Genomic DNA, 18,105 nt, shown 5'->3' with positions numbered 1-18,105 from the left:
GTACACAGGCTTAGCTGTCCGACATCTTTATGGTGCAACTGAAGTTATCCCTTTAATGACCATTGTGTCCTTGTCTGCTGCAAACATATTTCATCCACACAGGAAGTGACAGATGACCACGAAACAGACTCTTCCCATGTGATGCTGCTCGATTCGCAGGCCTGTATGTGGGACAATGGGAGCTCTCAGCGCATGTCCTTTAATACACGCTACTCCAACTTCTCTACTATTAATACCAAAGACTGTCAATCTTTTAAAGGAACATAATCTAGTCAAGGCATCCCTTCTCAGCCAGCTTCGCATTCAGGTATTTTGCCTTTCAGTGGACTGACATAGTGAACTTGGAACTTGCTTATTAATTCATGTCTCACTGACTTAAGGCGGCATGATGTTATTTATTTAATCAAACTAATGTATTTTAATATATCACACAAATTAAAATTGGGAAAATGATTGAATTGTCTTTATCATTTTGAAAGACTTTGTATTGTTGTCAACACCTCACCTTCAATGTGAGTATATATATGTATGTGTTTGTTAGAGCGGTCATTTTCTCACTATACAAACTCTCAGACTTGTAAATGGAACCAGATCTTTGAATATATGAACCATACTTATTACAGTGACAAGATCGAACACCCGAGGGACCCAGAAAAGAGATCTCTAGGTCATGAGCTTCTGCTTCTGATGATGGTTTTATAAAAATGTATCTGGACGTCTTCCTTGTTGTGATAGTGTGATACTCAAAAGCAAATGTTGATTGCTGGCATGCAGACTGGTGTGGTGTGCCGTCTAACAGCACTGTTTAACTCATCACAACGTTGACTCCAGAGCCAAATGTACAGGCTCATGGAGAAACCAGCAGCATAGTGCCAAAATGACTCTTTTATTACCATCTTTCACATATCAACTGGCTCTCCAGTGGCAACAGGCTTGTCAGATTTAAGAGTGTTGGCACACAAGGAGTGTGTGATAAAAGAGACGCTGCAAACCCACAGAGACTGTAAATATTAATGAACTTTGTTTCACATGGGAATTCTGCCACTATTTGTCACACCCCTGTTTGTTTAATTATAAAAGCCTGTTTAGGGAATTAAACCACAGACCACGATATATGGCACCCCTCCCACAATGAGGATGGCTTTTGACATTTAGTGAAGAAAGCAGAGGTGTAGGGGTATAACCAACAACACTGTCATTCTTTCCACTGCCTGCTTCTCTTCATTTTCCAAACATGGTTTAAAAGCAGCATTTCTGTGTTTCATTAGATTATCTTCTCTGGCAGTTCATCTGTCTCAGTGTTGTAAACAGAGAGGCACTAGGCTTTGAGAATCAATCTGCAAACTTATTGTAACACAGCCAGGTCAAAATACTGTGTGTTTAACACACATTTCAGATTTTTGTTTTGCACTCAATTACACTGATATCATTTAATGATAAATACACATTTTTTGGTAACATTTGTAAATGATCAATCAAAATTACACCTTGCTAATCTGCTTCATAATAAAACTGGAAGCCAAAGAACCTGTAAGCTGCAAAGCAACACGCATCTCCCGTGAGATTTACAAGTTATAAGTCTGTGAAGATTCAAACTTCTCAACGTCAGACCAAACAAGTATCTCAGGTTAGGCATGAAAAATAGAGATGGAGATGAAAATAAAGAATGAGCATATCTATGACTGCAAATAAGGGGCACTTGTTTACACAGAGAGTTGTGGATATTACAAATAACACTGATCTCAGAGATTTTATAAGAAGCACCTACATGTATTTAGAGTAATATCAGTATCATTCTTACGTTTGCAATATTCCTTCCCGATTCAGACTATATTGTTAATCCAAAATTGCTTTGACAATTCACAGAGCTCTTCAGTAATATCCATTCTATCCATCCAGCCTATAAGGGTCTTAATCATTTTGAAGTGTTGCCCATCACTTCAAGATCACTAAAGACACATCTCCAAAATGTTGGCCTTTACAAGGTGCATTCTGATAGATTTGTACCATGCTTTTGAATTATGAAAGAAACTGGCATTTCAATTATTTGTAACCCTTATATTTGCCTAAGTGGGCACTTGAGTCTCATTTTTGGTAAACTGGAATTATTGTTGAAGAAGAACAATGAAAGTTATCTTTTTCAGTGAGGGGTCAGCTCCCGGAATCTGTAGCTATTTGGTCACCCATGTCTACCGTAAGTGAACATGAATGGGTTAATGCTGTGAGCAGGGTAAAAACAAAATCCTTCAAAATTAATGTGAACATGGCTCTAAGCATAGACAAGTTTTTATTTATGAATAGAAGTTATTTTGTCTATGCAATTGCTTCTTTTTCTTGTTACAAATGTCCCAGAATATTATGCATCAGATGACACTAAAACCCTGTCTATGTATGAAATGAAAGACTAATGAGACAAACTTCCAGTCTCATATTAAAATAGGACTTTAGGCAGCATGAAAAATACAGTTTTACTCTAAATTGACTATCATATTTAATAACTGTAACATGGTATCAGATATACTGATCTTCACTTCAGTTTTAACAATTACTCATATAAACAGTATTTCTGTCATAAGGCATTAATAATGCACTTTTGTAATATCACCAATTGTATTTTTTTTCTTTCAGATTAGAAGACAGATCCATAATTCACTCACTCCCACAATGCAGAACACATTAAGCTTTTTAGCTGTAAATTAACTTTCGTTAGCACAGGATTTAAAAAAGAAAATCAATGGTAACAGTTTCCTAGAGAATAGAAACACTCTCAATCTCTTTTTAATTACCTTCCTATATTGTTAACAAAGGGGTAATTTTACAATGAGCTGAACTGCATACAAGATGATTCTCAGCTGGCCTGTCCTAATTATTTAATGTTAGAAACTGCAGTTATTTCAAATTGCCATGTAGATTAATTTTCTGATATGTAAAACATTGTTCAGAATACTAATTCAACACTACATATATTGTGAAAACCAAATCTTTTTATGGAAACATAATTAATTATGGAATTATCCTGCGTGTATTCCTTTATATACAGTACACAGCTTTAGAACTTCAGCAATTATCGTTAAAAAGGGAAAAAAAAACATGAATTTAGCCACTCACGTATATAAAAGGTATTTAATTGCTTGCAGCCTCCAGTAAAAGAGCTCCAACAGAGGCCACTGAACACAGTGAAACAAACCAAGCAAGCAACAGCTACAGTTATTCAAAATGCTAAATGTATGACTATAAACACACTATGTGAATTTTCTTATGAAATACAAATTAAACACACTATTGAAGAGTTTCAACCATGTAGTATCTCTTTGCATTGTCGATACATAAATACATAAATTAATTAGGCTAATTAATGAATAAAAAGTGCTAAACTGGCCCTGCGGGTGTAAGGTGAACAGGAAAGAGTGTCACAAGAGCACTGTAAAGATGTTTACAATATAAAACATTATTATGACCCCTTTGTGTCGAATTCTGTTGAGTGTTATAAAAGTAAGAATTTTTAAACACCTCAAATAATTCAAGTAATTCCCAACCAGAATTTGATATGCCGAAGCTATCAAACGTCCCACGCATACAGGTGCAATCGCCCTCAAGAAAAGGATTCTAAAGGATACTCTAAGAGTTTGAGAAGTGAAATTCACACAATGAATGAGTAAGTCCTCTTAAATCAAAGCCCACGGTTCTAATGAAGGCAAGACATGTTTGAAATCCCAGTGGGCCAATGTCTCGATCAGTCATAAAAACAAATAAACAATAACGTGGACTTGGGACTGATATGTATTTTTCTTCTGCTCAGAAAGCATCAAACCTGCTCCTGGTCAGGCTGAGTCCTCAATCGCGGCCGCTAAGCCTTCTGGGTGAAGGTGGTCACTGTAAAAAACAGAGGGCATTACTCGATAAGGATTCTCAATAATTCTTCAAAAGGAAAGGATACATCTCATGTAACCATGGAACAACGCGTGTCAGGTGTAACTGGAACAACGTTCATAGTTTTGAACAAGTCAGACAAAAAAAGATTGCATTGTCTAAAGAGGAAATATTGAGTATAATGTTCTACCAGAAATTAAATTTAAAATAAAAACTTCCTTTTGTCAGTATACTGCAACATTTATAACTAGTTCTGGGATCTGGTGACAGATGGGCTATGACACAAAAACCTTCCCTGGTGAATATAGCATTCTGCTGTATACATTAACTGTGTTTCTGTTTTTTTACCCCCCAGTGCAATTACTCTGCATGTATTACTGCCACGTTTCACTTTGATTAAGATCATAAATTCTTTTCCCTTTAAACACCGTTTATTAGGGTGGCACCGAACAACCAGTGTAAACAAAATAAACAAAGGCAACAGCAAATGAGAGGCTGTAGAGGAGTTCTCTTGAGTCTTACCTCCGTGTGGATGTAGAGGCCTCCCTGTGCGTACTCTGGACTGGAGGTACAACACGTCTATTGAAATAAAATAAGGAGTAGTTAGCATAGTGGCAACTTCAATCGTTTTTATAATGCTTTATGTCTATTGCACTTTTTAAAGACGTGAAACAAGAAAGCATAATGTTTCACAGCTCTGCACTCTTGTAATTTGCTTCCCCTGTAATTAGCCTTCACACAGGTTTTACTTTAGTCAATTACTGCTTGTCAGCTAAGCAAGCCCAAGTAGTAACAGCAAAGGAAAATCCTACACAACACAACCCAATGGGGGTAGGAATAATGTATTATTGCTTTCACTTTTCATGCAGAGCTCTACAAGAATGGCGTTCCTGGGTAAGAAGCTTCATTTCATTTTAACCGAAGCAATGCAACCGAGGGTAATTAGACAATGAAGTGCAGACGTACTCCTGAGACTGGGTCGCTGAGGGCGTGGAGTCACGGCGATCAGGGTTCTTTACAGGGACGACGACACCGGGGCACACTGCAAGGAAGAGCACGGTCTGACAGGAGTGCTGACCAGAAACCCAAATCAAGAACAGAGCCAGACAAAAGTTTTTCAAGTTTTTGGAAGAGCAAAAAAGAAATGTAATTGTTCAAATGCAAAGCAAGCCTTGAGCTGCATTCCCTCTCACCTGCAGAAGACAACACTGAAACTGTTTACTAATGAGACAGAGCAGAATATTAAGAGTCCTTAGGGATGAAATCTCAGTCCTCTTTACTGTCAATGTATCTATTTACTCTGTTCAACGTCTTTCATCCATCTTATTAAAATCATTTTCACCTCGGGAAGTTTTACATGAAAAATCCTATCAACTAAAGAAATACCTTCACTATCCTAATATAAATAGATACGATGGATATGACACTGCTAATGTCAAGACGCACACACACACTTAGAGGTAATGAAGAAATTATTGGGACCCTTTTAAACAATATGGAAAGATAAATATTAAAAAAAATACCCAGGCCATTTCATGACAGTATAAATCAGTATCTAGCGCAATATGATTCCTTTCATCAGCTGATGTGTCACGCTTTTACATTTTCCTCCTTCGTCCCCTTTTTCTTGACTTGAACAGGACTGACACAGATGCTAGATTGTTTCTAGGACTTGGATCTAATCAAACGTGTCTTGTGCACTCAAGTGAAACACCAGGTGTAGCTTGTTTATGTAGATTAGTTAAGAAGTACAGATATGTTCCCGGTGGTTGTGATTTTGAGGACGTAGCAGGGAGCTCGAATGTGGCAGACGAATCCACCATCTGTATTATCGTTTCCATACTATAAACACTGTCAAGACAGTGAAGACAAGTCGTAGTAGGGAAATACATGTCAGTGACGACTCGCAATGTATACTGCAATTATGCAAATTAGCAGCTTTCCCAAACATGATCAATACTCTGCGAAAGAGCCCATGAAAATGATTACCTTTCATATGGAGTCTCGAATGAGGTACAATCAGCTGAAGCCCATGCTGCAGATTAAACCTGAGCGTGGTGAGTTCATCTGAGAGCAGAAACAATGAGAACAGATTTGAAGACACTGCGTTTGTTTAAGAGCATGCGTTTTGACAACATTATAAACAGCCAGCAGACATGGAGAGAGCGGATCAAATAACGCACCACTGCATTCACATACTCCTTCTAGCTGCCAAGTTTGAATGTTTTAGTTCCAGTGACAACCGATACCCAACCAAAAACTACTACAGGCCTTCAGGCAAACATAAGATTAAATATTTCAGATACACCACTTGGGACAAGACCATAGGCACTTCTTTGGATTTTAAGACCGACTAGCAACAGTTCAGAAGCTAAAGCATGTAGTAAGTTTTAAAATGAGCAGTGCGCTTCAGTTGTGAACCTCTACTTTGATGAAGAGGGCAATACGAAACCTAAACCTCCAGCTGATTTAACAATTAATTTATCACTTCAGAAACCTAACTTTTGAACTGGCACCCCAGCACTATATAGGCCACAAATGGAAGGAAATGGAGTGGGTGGAAAGAGAAATAACTATTCATTAACTTCAAAGGGAAACTGTGAAAGCTGCGTGGCAACACCATATTAAAACAACATGACTGGCAGCTCCAATGGCACGTCTTTAGACAGGTCTTTGTGATAGCGCTTTGGAAAACAGCCTTTTCTGTGAAAGCCAGACTAGTATTACGCAATTCATTCACCGGTGACAGACACGATGGTCTTGATTTTCTGGAACCAGTCCTTCTGCAGTGTGGGATGCAGGTAGTTGGGGATTACATCTTTGTCCTTCTTCTTCACATCTTTCACCTCTCCGAAAAACCTTTCGACTACAGAATCTGCAAAGATGAAAATAAAGATACCAGAAGGGGAAAGAAAACACCTGGCACACATGCAAAAACAATCCCCATTGAAGGTATCAGCAATATTTGTACAAAATTCTTCATAATACATTTTTTTCTGAGTTTATAATAACTACAGGATAGCTTCTCTCTGGATCACAGCAATGCTAATCTGCAAACAGCAGCAGGGCCAGACAGAAACAGACAAAGGACTCATTTCAAGAGAAGGCTTTTGTTTACTGCTCAAGAACACTGAAAACTGACCTGTAAGTATAAAATCAAGTTTGCTTTGTGTCCGTTTCCAGAAAGACGATTCTATTACAGTAACAAGAATGAGATAACTATAGCTACTGTACTCTCAGTTTGGGCGGGATATCCGACTTCAGGAACAGTCTGATGATAACGTCCGCCTTGCTGTGCAGCATAATCTAGTTGTCCTCCCCGTACATCCCCGCCGAAGCCATCATGGCGCCCCCGTCTGCCAGGGCCCGGAACCTACCGCAGAGTACAGCGCTGAGAGACCCGCTAGTCACAGCAGAGTTGTGGGTGGGCAGGACTCGGAAATATCCAGTTGCACAGATGCAATTTATTCTATGTGAGGTTGGAATAAGAAAGCATACTTGCTGCATTAGAAATGAAAGAACCAAATGGATTTAGAGTGAAGTAATGATCGAGTTTTGTGTCTTGGGCAGACAAAAGCAATGTCAAGAAATACAATGTGAATGGAACAGAAAAACTGACAACATTCCTAAAAAAGTTTAGTTGAAGGTTTGACTGTAGTTTATAAATTGTCCCTATCTCACCTCTCCGTTTCCAGGTAAAAAGACCACTGTGATTAATTTGTTGTTGACAATACGTTTCCTCAATGGTGTCAAGTGCCCCTCCACCATATTCTCACTGGAAGAGCTGGGATTTAACTCTGTGCCAGCTGGGAAAAACACAGCAGCCTTAAACACTGCCTTGTAAAAAGGCTTTTCTCCCTACGAAGTTCTACAGATGATGGCCTAGAAGTCGTGGCTGGTCCCTCTGCTATATTGACACCTGAGAGCCTGTTGGACTTGGCTTCGTGATAAATTAATCTGTCAGTGTACAATACTGTAAGAAGGTTGGGGAGTTTGCCACAGAATTAGTCGTACGACTTCCAATTCGTAATGCTAACAATTAAAAGCTTAATTTTGTATAGACCATCATTTGAAATGCTGTGCTTTGTACATACTTTCTTCTGAAAAGTCTTGGAAATCATTTCTAAGGTACTGTTCAAATTCAATCCTGGTATCCATATCCTTCTTCGCATTGCGAAATTTGCAGACACTTTTAATGTACCTGCTCAAGACACCCAAGACATGTCTCTTTAAAAAGGGAGAGAGAGAGGGAGAGAGGTCACTTACAGAAAGGGAAAAAGTTGAGGGATCATTACAGCTGACTCACCCTGCAGTCATGCATTTTCAATTACATGCTAGGATGAAAACATCTCAAACGACTTAACAAAAATCCATTCAGCATAATATAAAGATTTCGAGAGGCTTCAATTTACATCAGAGGAAAGACAATAATGAAATGCCGTTTCTGCAGCCACAATTAGGAGGCAATCCTGCAGTTTGTAAACACATCTAGCGAAATGATCGACTTAAGTCGGACAAACACGGCCTGGTTTCTTACCAGCTTGTTGTCCAGCACTCTAGCTCGGACGCAGGTGTCCGAATCTGTGTCAGGCAGTGAGGGAATGTTTCTTGGTATTGTCTGAACCTGCATTGGTAGGATCATGAATGCGAGACCAGTTTCTACCTTACTGAACACTTTACTACTCTACAGATAAGATGGTTTTGAGCTGTGCACTCAAAATAAGAACGAAACAGGCATTAAATTCATGACAAATGGCACGTCGTTATTAGCAGACTATTTTATTTCAAAACTGATAACAATTTAAAACTCATAATAACACCATTCGTCTTTTCAAAATAATTTCTTACAAATGGAAAAGCACAATCTACACATCTGAACTATTCCTGATACCCCAGAACAAAAGATCTAGTACATTTTCCTTGTGAAACATTACCAGGCTGGTTAATACACTGACCAAACAGATTGCAAAGACTTGTTTTAATGTATTTGAATTTGGTTCATTTTTGTTCTGACAAAAATAGAAAACCTGTTTAGCATCTCCCCACTCTGGACTTCAGAAGTCTGTCCACCCCTCACAGACAGAGGAACATACCATCTGGCATCCAGAGATTTCAAGACCAGATCCTGGGCTTTAAAGAGCACGTCCAGAGACACGCATCTCATTTGGCGATCCGAGATATAATGGAGGCGTTGCACTAGAGATGCGCCTCTAGGGAAAGGAGATTTGAAGTTTTAAAACAGAAGAGAACATGTTTCAATTTGATCGGTTTCTCTGCTACCTTATGTGTATTTTTTATAATTGCCCAAAGCAAGATTTTAGATACAGTAAGTATTGATATGGTGCACATTCATGAACACGGGACATTATACACAGCCTGTGACACCTTGTTTATCATCTCTCGATCTGCAGATTTAAAAACGCATAGTTATGGATGAAGCCTGAAAAATCGATCTTGAGTTCTTGTTTAAAGTGTACAATCTTAAAGAGATGGCCAGGCCAGTACCAGCGTCATGTTGTCTGCTGAAGAACCTGTCTACGATGTTGGCGATTTTGACCGTCAGGACTGTGGACTCCACATTGCGCAGCTTCTCCACTGCCTGAAAGAACAGCAGGCCCCCGTGGGCATTGTTGGTCTTCAGGAAGAGCTTAAAGAAGCCCAGGTTCAATGAGTTTCTCAACACCTCTGCCAGAGACCTGTAACACCATCCAAAACAGATAAAGCACGCACTGGACTACATCTGACTGATTACACCAAGCATGTACATGAGTAGGACCAACCAGTACACAACGGCTTCAGTGCTATGATTATCTGTCTGTTGCTTTGAATGTTTCATTAACTTTGTAGTGGGACAATTTACTTTTATTATGCTCTGTATATTATTTGTATATTATTAATTGTTTCATGTTGTTATAGTATTAACTGTTTCAGTTTTGTCTATGAAGCAATCATTTGTTTGTATTTACCCCTTTTTGGGGGCTACTTTAATCAAGTTTGTTAAATCATTTTCATCTATAGTTTCGTACCAAATGCCAAATGCCACAGAAATCTACAAAAAGCATGTTACCCTGTCTCCACCTTAAGGCTCATCGTTTCTTGACATGTATTCAGCCATTATCTTATGAATAGTTGGCCAACTGCTGCCTGAGAGGGCACTTTAACTAACCAACCAGTCTTTTGTATTTCAATCTCTTGGAGACTTAATCAATGACTGCATTATTATGCATGTGCTAAACTGAAAACCTGTACAACTGGATTTTAATGAGACCACTTCCAACAGAAACAATTGTAACCTATTGTTCATCACAAGATACAAAAAGGCTTCAGCTTCCAACTCTCATCGCTAGTTCTTTTCTTCACTTCATGTGAGAGAAGAGCTCCGGGTTAACCTGTATTTATGTTTTGTATAATAAACTTGTAACTTCTTCATCGGTGCATCCCGAGATTTACTGAAACCACTACAACTTGATTTGATGTATTGGATGCAATGAATTAGGATTATTATTACTTAAATTATTAAAAAGGCAGATTTTGTTGTTCTTGGTAAAAAGCCACGTGGAAGGGGGTTATTTCCCAGAGACAAACAAGTGTCTTCTCTTCATCGGCTGACCAGCATTGTGCTAAAGAGCCACTCTGAAGTGTGTAGCGAGCTCATCTATTTGAAATAATGACTTTGGGAGAATTGTTCACTGCTTCAGTTGATTGCTGAAGAGGCTACAACAAGCTAGCAGTCAATATTGTCTCCCTTCACCTTGAATAATCTTTCAGAAATGTAAAGTAATTGAAAGACACCTGTTCAAACATGTCTTTGGAGGCTTTGCATTCGGCGACTCCACAGTGGCGCTATAGGAAATGGGTTTCTGAGAGAGCTATCTTTCTGACTCATTAATCTCTCATCCATGCAGAAAACAGAACACAAGATTGGTCACAATGACAATTGAAAGACACAAATGCTGAATGTGAATTTCCATTACTTAAGCTTAAAAGCTGCAAAGTTTAGATAAGCTGACAGCTCTATTTCTGTCATAAAGGTCATGGAAGCTTGCGGGAAGATTGACAGAGACTAAAGAAATAAGAGTGAGGTGGAAAAGGTTTCTGGTCTTGTTTTTGTTAATTTCAGTAAATCCCTGTGCATAGAGCATTTTCTACCTGGGTCTTACAGATGGCCTCTGGACAATACTATTTCCATCGATGTAAGGTTAACTTCCCTTAAAAGAGTAGTTGCTATTGGTTGCTTAGATTTTACTCCTGCTAGAAAACAAAATACAAAAAAAGACAGCACGTTATTATGGTGCATAATAACACAACACAAAGAGAACTCAGCTGAGATGAAGGAGGAGGAGGAGGAGTGCATGGAGAGGCATCAGTGCTGAGGGTTTGAAAAGCAGACAAAGACATGGGGTCTCTCCCACCCCACAGTATCTGCCCAGAGTCAGCTTGAGTAGAATAGAGTCTGTTCAATTAGTATACTGCATAGTATACACAATAAGAGATAATCCCTCTATTAGATCACAGAAGTAAAATACAGATACAAATAAATACAAATGTCCAAGACTCAGAAGAAATCTTAAAAACACCTTCATAACCTACAAACTACCCAACAAGAGGAGGGAAATTCTCAAAACAGTAATAAGGTTTTACAGCCACATGAGGGTGCTCACCACCATGAAATATTTTCTTGTTGTTTTTGGATTCTTCACTGGCTTTTTTTTTTTTTTTAAACGCCAGGCTTCTGTAAACTTGTTCTAAGCCTTTTTCAATATCATGGTTTTACATAGTTACAGTTCATGTTTTTTTTTGGTTTTCATTTTAACTAGTATATTAGTTCAATATTAATATTTCAATATATTACCACAATGAAATAGCTTTAAGCATTTAGGCATTTGGTCTTGCTTTAAAGTAATGAAGATTGTAAAGGTTCTGCAATATTTAAAGTAATTCAAGGCCAAGCCACTTGCCTGTTCACCAGCAAAAGAGAACAAGCAGATCAAAAGGCACAGGTTAAATCGCTGGTCTATAAACGATAACAAAACTGGTCCCAGCGCCCTTGTGACATAAATATTCTACACATAGTTTGTAGTGCTTTTGGACTGGTCTAACAAGCATATGAGCTTTTCCAATCCACACTAAATATATCATACCGGGGAGGGGTTTTCCCTGTAGTAAATCCTGTACTTTTTACTGAGCTCCTTGACGGCTAACTGTGGGTACTTCAGAGCCAGCATCTCAAATGGCATGTGCAGAAGATCTGATAGAAAGAAGAAAGGGATTAAGAAATGCTAAAGTAACAGGAAGAAGATCATCATCTCATCTATAATATCTACACTTTTTCCATGTGTTCACCAAATTACAATCACCTTAAAACCAGCTGCATAATTAATTAAAGTGTTCTGCCTAAGGAAAACAAATCTTCCCATTTGCCTTATTTGGGGATACTTTACAGGTCTATAAAATGAAAAATATAAGCACACGAAAGACCTATTGCTGACCCAGCACAAAAACCTGTATATATTTGATGAGAAAAGACAATTTACAGTTTAGGCTGACATGAAAAAAGGAAGCAGTGGACTGTTTCTGAGTATTATACACAGAGTTGAACTCCATCCATGAGTACACCAGGAGACTGGCCAACAGCCATTTGAATGAAAAACAAATGTTCATCCTGTGATAATATCCATTAATACTTGAGCATTTGGGCAGGTTTGGCTTCGCTTTAAAATGAAATAATCCTGGAGGCAGTTCTTACTGGTCTTTCTGTACTGCCTAACATCTTCTAGTGCCATTAAGGCCCAGGTGTCCTCAGAGAGGCTGTCCGGGTCTCCAAAGAGGGAGCAGGCCAGGCACAGCGCCAGGGAATCACTCGTCTTCCTCACCTGCTGTGCTGCTGAGTTCAGTCCGCCAGGGGGCAGTGTCGGCCTGAGCTCGGGCTTCCCCTCCTTTACAGTTCTGTTACACTGAAGCAAAATCACAAGTAAGAAACTGAGCAAGTGCAAGATTATAGGAGCAGTCTGGTCATTTATAGCTCTAAATCACTCAATTTGGGGTTCTTTCCAATTTAACTGAAAACTGCAGAACATCAGCAATATGAACATTTATATTTTTGTTCCTACATACCTTTATTAACATTGGTGTGGATCAAAATAAAAGCTTTTTAAACTATTTGGTTTGGTTCATGCAGGAAGTAATCAGTTAAAAAAAAAGCAGAAGCAGTACACATAATAACTTGCTGATGCTTTCCAGATTCTGTACTTGTACAAAATTCAGGGAATCACCAAAAACCATCTGCTTTAATACTGAACATATTTTGCTATATAGCTGCCAATTGGTTTCACTGACAAACACTTACCATAATAGTGAGGAACTGCTCATTTTCTTAATCCAGGAAGGCATCATACATGGAGCAAATCATCTGTCAGAAGGAGACATATTTATCGGTGCTTTAAATAATAATTGATCAAACCGAGAAAAAGCTTTGTTTCAGTACACAAGTATTACAAAAGTGTGAGCATTTCACATACCATGCAGAGCTCACTCTTAGCCACATGGATCCAAGGAGCTACTTCTCCAGCTGGCAAAAGTTTCTGCAGATGTCTAGTGGTGTCGTTCTTCAAGCAGACATGCTTTTCCGAGTCCTCCCTCAGGTACATTCCCACAATCCTCTCTGCTACGATGTGTCTGAGCGTATGGGCTGAGCCATCCTGCAGTTTGAACAGGAGGTTTGAAAAAGTGTCCATCTCATGCCAGAGGCCCAAGCAATGCAGCTTACAAGTGTGGTTCTTGGTCCTCAGATAGGTCTCAAATGGGCCTCCTGCCAAGCAGTCTGCAGTGAGAGCAGAGTGCAGGTATTCATAGCCACGGTGGCTTTCAGGAACCAAGGGTAAAGTCACATAGGCAGGCAATTGGCAAACTGGTGTTTCTAGGCTGAGGAGTGGTGAATCAGTGTCTACAGAGGATGCATATGTTTCAGGTTTCCCAGGGTCATCGGCTTCCCAGAGGTGTTTCTTGGTGTGTCTGGAGGAGTAATCGCCAGTTACTCCCCCATTCTGCTCTAGTGCCACCTGGCTCCATGTGAAGCCAGGGTCCATGGGTTCCTCAGACTGAGTCCTCATGGAAGACCTGTCCTTGTATTCCTGCACTATACTGCTGCATTCCTCCACTTTCTCCAAGGACAGCCTGCAGTGAGTGAGATATTGGGGTAGCCAGTAATATTGGAGCCTCCACAAGGCCTGACCCTTCATCTGTCTCGCCTCGCACTGCCAGGCTTATCACCAGACAAAATCCCCAGCAGAGTGTCTGAAAAACACGGGTGTGTGGAGCTGAGAGAGAGATATCAAGTAATAGCACATTTCAAACTTCTCTGTAATCATGATGAAACATATGTAATGTGTTCCAGTTTATACAAAACAACATTTTAGGGGAGTCTACAGACTTTTGAATTATTCCCCCATAAATACTAATAATAACAAATGAGAAAACACTGATAAAAGTGTATTACTAAATCAAGTCTTAAATTTAGCCACATAATATGTTAAAAAAATAGTATTTTTTCTCTCCATTTGATAAGCAGTGCTGCTGGAAGAGTACTAGCTGTGTAAGTCCAGTAATACAACAAATCACCAGCAGAACGAAAGGTCAGAGGGCCGTATTTCTTGTTCCTGCTAACCTGGAGTGACCTGACAGGTGCTTGTGACGGTGGAGCTCTCGCAAAAGTGCACCGCCTTCAGCGCCACCAGAAGGGCCAGGTATCGCCGTCTCTGAGCCACATCCGTCTCGTCAAGCTGCAGAAACCTTTCCACCCTCACCCAGAATGCTAACAGCTTCTCTCCTTCACACCCACACACACAAACATTTACTTTGTACCTTTCAGTTGGTAAAATTATTAATGAAAGTAAGGAGTAACCATTTCCACTTCCACTTTCTGTTATGCTTAGAAATATAAACAGCATTTTGTTCCTACAATGCTACCTGCACCTTTGATTTGATTATAAAACCATTGTAATACCCATTTTCTGTGTTACATTGTGAAATTACCAGACTGAGGTAATGTAGGTATTTAGTTTGCGTTGTGAATATGTACTCTGTAAGATATATGACTGTCTGCAAGGTGTGCATGTACTTCATATGAGAAGTAAAAACATATGCAGTAGGTCCTAAAACTGCCACATGGCTGGTGATGATTGTTCTCTTTGTGTTGGACATATTTTGCAGGTGAACGTAATGAGAAAAATGTACAACATATTGATAACAGTTTAAGTTCATCGTGATTTGTTAATACCTGGTTAGGAGGGATTCCAGGGCATAGAAACCACTTGTTTTCTCCCAGAACAAACAGTGGAGTTTGCCCAAAAACCTAAGGGGGAAAAATGAAATTCACATGGCACAATTGTTCAATTATATAAAAATGTTCAGTAAACAGAAAAAACGTGCCATTTCCTAATACTTTTGAGTATATACAGTGATATCTGAGAGAAGACACAGCCTGCAGCTTTATTGTGCCAAAACAAACACATCTGTGACCAAGAAACTCACGAGTAAATTCAGAAACGTGTTGAAGAAATCCGCAAACACTTCATCTTTCAAAATGTCTTCCCCAAGGGCTGAAAACACATGTGAAGCACAAGCTATCCATCGTCATATTTTTAAACAACTATTTTAGAAGACAACTAATACTATGTAGGACATAAGCCTATATGTTAATCACAGAAACAAGCAGGCTGAATTAGATGAAGTCATGCACCGCTGACATGTTAATGGTTTCTTTCCTATTTTGATTGACTCCTAACATGTCGTAAATATTTACCTGCGCGTCAACCAAGCAACCATTCTAATAAATACTAATTTAAATACAAATATAATTAAACACGCCCATATAGACTGTAGCTTCAAATGTTATCACGACATTAGCAGGGAGACCTATAAGATGATCTGGAGATGATGGCCTCCATTACCGCGTCTGGTACTTGACTCTGCGGATACGTTTCAGAAGTGACTGCGGATTAAACGGGTCATCTTAAAAGGTACCGTCCTACTGCCTTACTGTTTCTCTGTCTTATGTGTCAATATTTTGTTTTTTTATTTAGCAAATGGAGAAAGAGGCGAAACAGGTTAATTACCGGCGAGCTCTGCCGGTTCGGCGGCCTCCACCAGTCGCTACTTTAACCGATTTATTGCAAACACCATGAGTCCGAGTCTGCGCACACGTTGCGGGTTAGGATGCGTTTTAAAACACAATGGAGATCATATCGACCTGCTCGTTGTTAATAAATGCCAGTTCTCAAAGCTGGTCAAAAAAGTGTCCAAGTGTTCATTGTCGTCTTAGTAAACACAACTTTTTGTTTTCAAGAATTGCTTACTTGAATAAATGTTTTAATTGTTATAAGTACGATATCCGATACTACGTAATGTTGTGACTGTAGTGATATATTACAATGAAAATGCATTTTATAATAAACTCGCATACAAACACCTGAGTTGTTTTTCTCAATTTACTTTTAATGTATTTGTTTTGGAAACACGTCATATTTATGGTAACGCCCCTTAAATACGTATTTTTGACGTCATGGCTTGACGTTACATGGGCGGTAACGTTAATTTAAGAATATAAATACAATTTTTAAAATGTTAAATAACATAGGCCTTGTTATCTTATACATTTTGTATATCATTCAAAACTTTGATACAGTATCCTAGATGAAGGGGAAAGCATTTAATACATAATACTTTTTTTTATTATTTTTCTGACTGTGGCCCCAAATAAATGTAGCTGCATGACGCCTCAGATTTATACACAGAAACATGAACAGCTCTGCTATAGTAGGTGATTTTAGGAGTGATGACAAATGTATAAAAATAAAAGGATAACCTAAATTGCATTTGTTAATGTGTATATCTGAATGAGTATAGTGTATGTATTATTAATAAATTATCAAGGCACAGTGTATAAATTCAGTAGTAATATGCTCAGTTTTGAAAAGTTTATCGAGGCTGGTTTCAATAGCAGATAAAAAATGAAATGTCTAATACAATGAGGATATGTACATTCAGCCTGTTATATTATTAGATTTAAAAGCTAATGTAAAACCAAGCTGATTAACCCAGTCACACAACCTGTTGTATTGATGTAATCCATAAATTAGGTGGATGTGTCATTGTTAATATTGGCCATTAGATGGCAGAATTAATCAACAACAGACATCATAGGCTGAATTATTCAGTTGTTCAAACTACTTACATTATTTATATATATATATATATATATATATATATATATATAATATGTGTGTGTGTTTGTTTGATATCCTTATTTGAGGACTCTCTGTATTTGTGGTACATGTTACCATGATTTATTTAAAGTACATTTATTATGAAATATGCACAGACTGAATTAGCTGACAATTCTAAACATGTATTCAAGCAAAGCAGATTTTTACTTAACTCGTTTATGCTATTGTTTGCACTTTTAATATGGTCATTAGACAACTGTATCCACCAAATGCTATTGTGTATTACAGTATACATACAGTATTACACATTGATTATGTACTCTTGTAAACAGGTTCTTCTTGGATGAAGTAGACTGTCAATTGAATAAACAGGCATTGCAGAACAATCTCAGAAATGGGCTCTAAAAAGCATGGGATAAATATGTTTACCCACACTGATACTAATGTACTTAATACCAAAGCTGCTGCTTTCATGGATCTGTGCCAGGCAAACGATTATAAAGGTTGCAAGTACAATCAGACTACAGTCGATGTGGTCAGTAAACTAACTTATCACATCTGGAAACCAGTTTCATCCAGCTCAGGAAAGTTGTAAACCAAAGTTGCTCAGCAGAGTTTAGGATTATTTTCCTGAAAAAATAACATTCATTTATAGCGACACATAGTCTGCGTTCCTCTTTGCCTTATCAGACAGGTTCTTTCTTACAGGCCTTTCTGGATGTAATGCTGCTGGCTCACACCTGAGGTCAATTATCGAGTCACCTTTTATTTATTTATTCTCTCATTTTTGTTTTCTAGTGCATGTCTTTCTTTATTAATATGATCTTGGAGCTCAGCCAACACTATTGAGAGAAACCAAAAGGGGGGAAAACGGGCCCTACAAGTTCCAACATTAACTCTTTGTGATAATGCATGAAAGCAAATGCTCTGTCAAGCTTGCCCCAGTACCTTTTGCAATACAATGAAAGTACTGATGTGTGATTGATTTATTTTTATGCTCATTACAATATGG

At 38.5% G+C, this 18,105-nt stretch overlaps 1 protein-coding gene across 1 annotated transcript; it reads right to left on the bottom strand.

The window, feature by feature from the left end:
* Positions 1–307: 307 nt before the first annotated feature.
* On the bottom strand, positions 308–15,756 carry rgsl1 (regulator of G protein signaling like 1). The gene is given in 18 exon segments (XM_066692685.1): positions 308–3,873; positions 4,393–4,449; positions 4,837–4,912; positions 5,860–5,937; positions 6,611–6,789; positions 7,100–7,243; positions 7,552–7,575; positions 7,577–7,728; positions 7,945–8,167; positions 8,850–9,039; positions 9,042–9,080; positions 9,376–9,604; positions 12,012–12,118; positions 12,617–12,824; positions 13,389–14,163; positions 14,534–14,695; positions 15,146–15,220; positions 15,400–15,756. Coding segments are annotated over 15 exon segments (2,478 nt in total). The 5' UTR covers positions 14,109–14,163; positions 14,534–14,695; positions 15,146–15,220; positions 15,400–15,756; the 3' UTR covers positions 308–3,821.
* Positions 15,757–18,105: the final 2,349 nt, after the last annotated feature.

Source organism: Amia ocellicauda, chromosome 19, assembly GCF_036373705.1.
Source record: "Amia ocellicauda isolate fAmiCal2 chromosome 19, fAmiCal2.hap1, whole genome shotgun sequence".
NCBI lineage: Eukaryota > Metazoa > Chordata > Actinopteri > Amiiformes > Amiidae > Amia > Amia ocellicauda.
The sequence above is the reverse complement of the archived record's forward strand: the minus strand, read 5'-3'. Positions and strand labels throughout refer to the sequence as shown.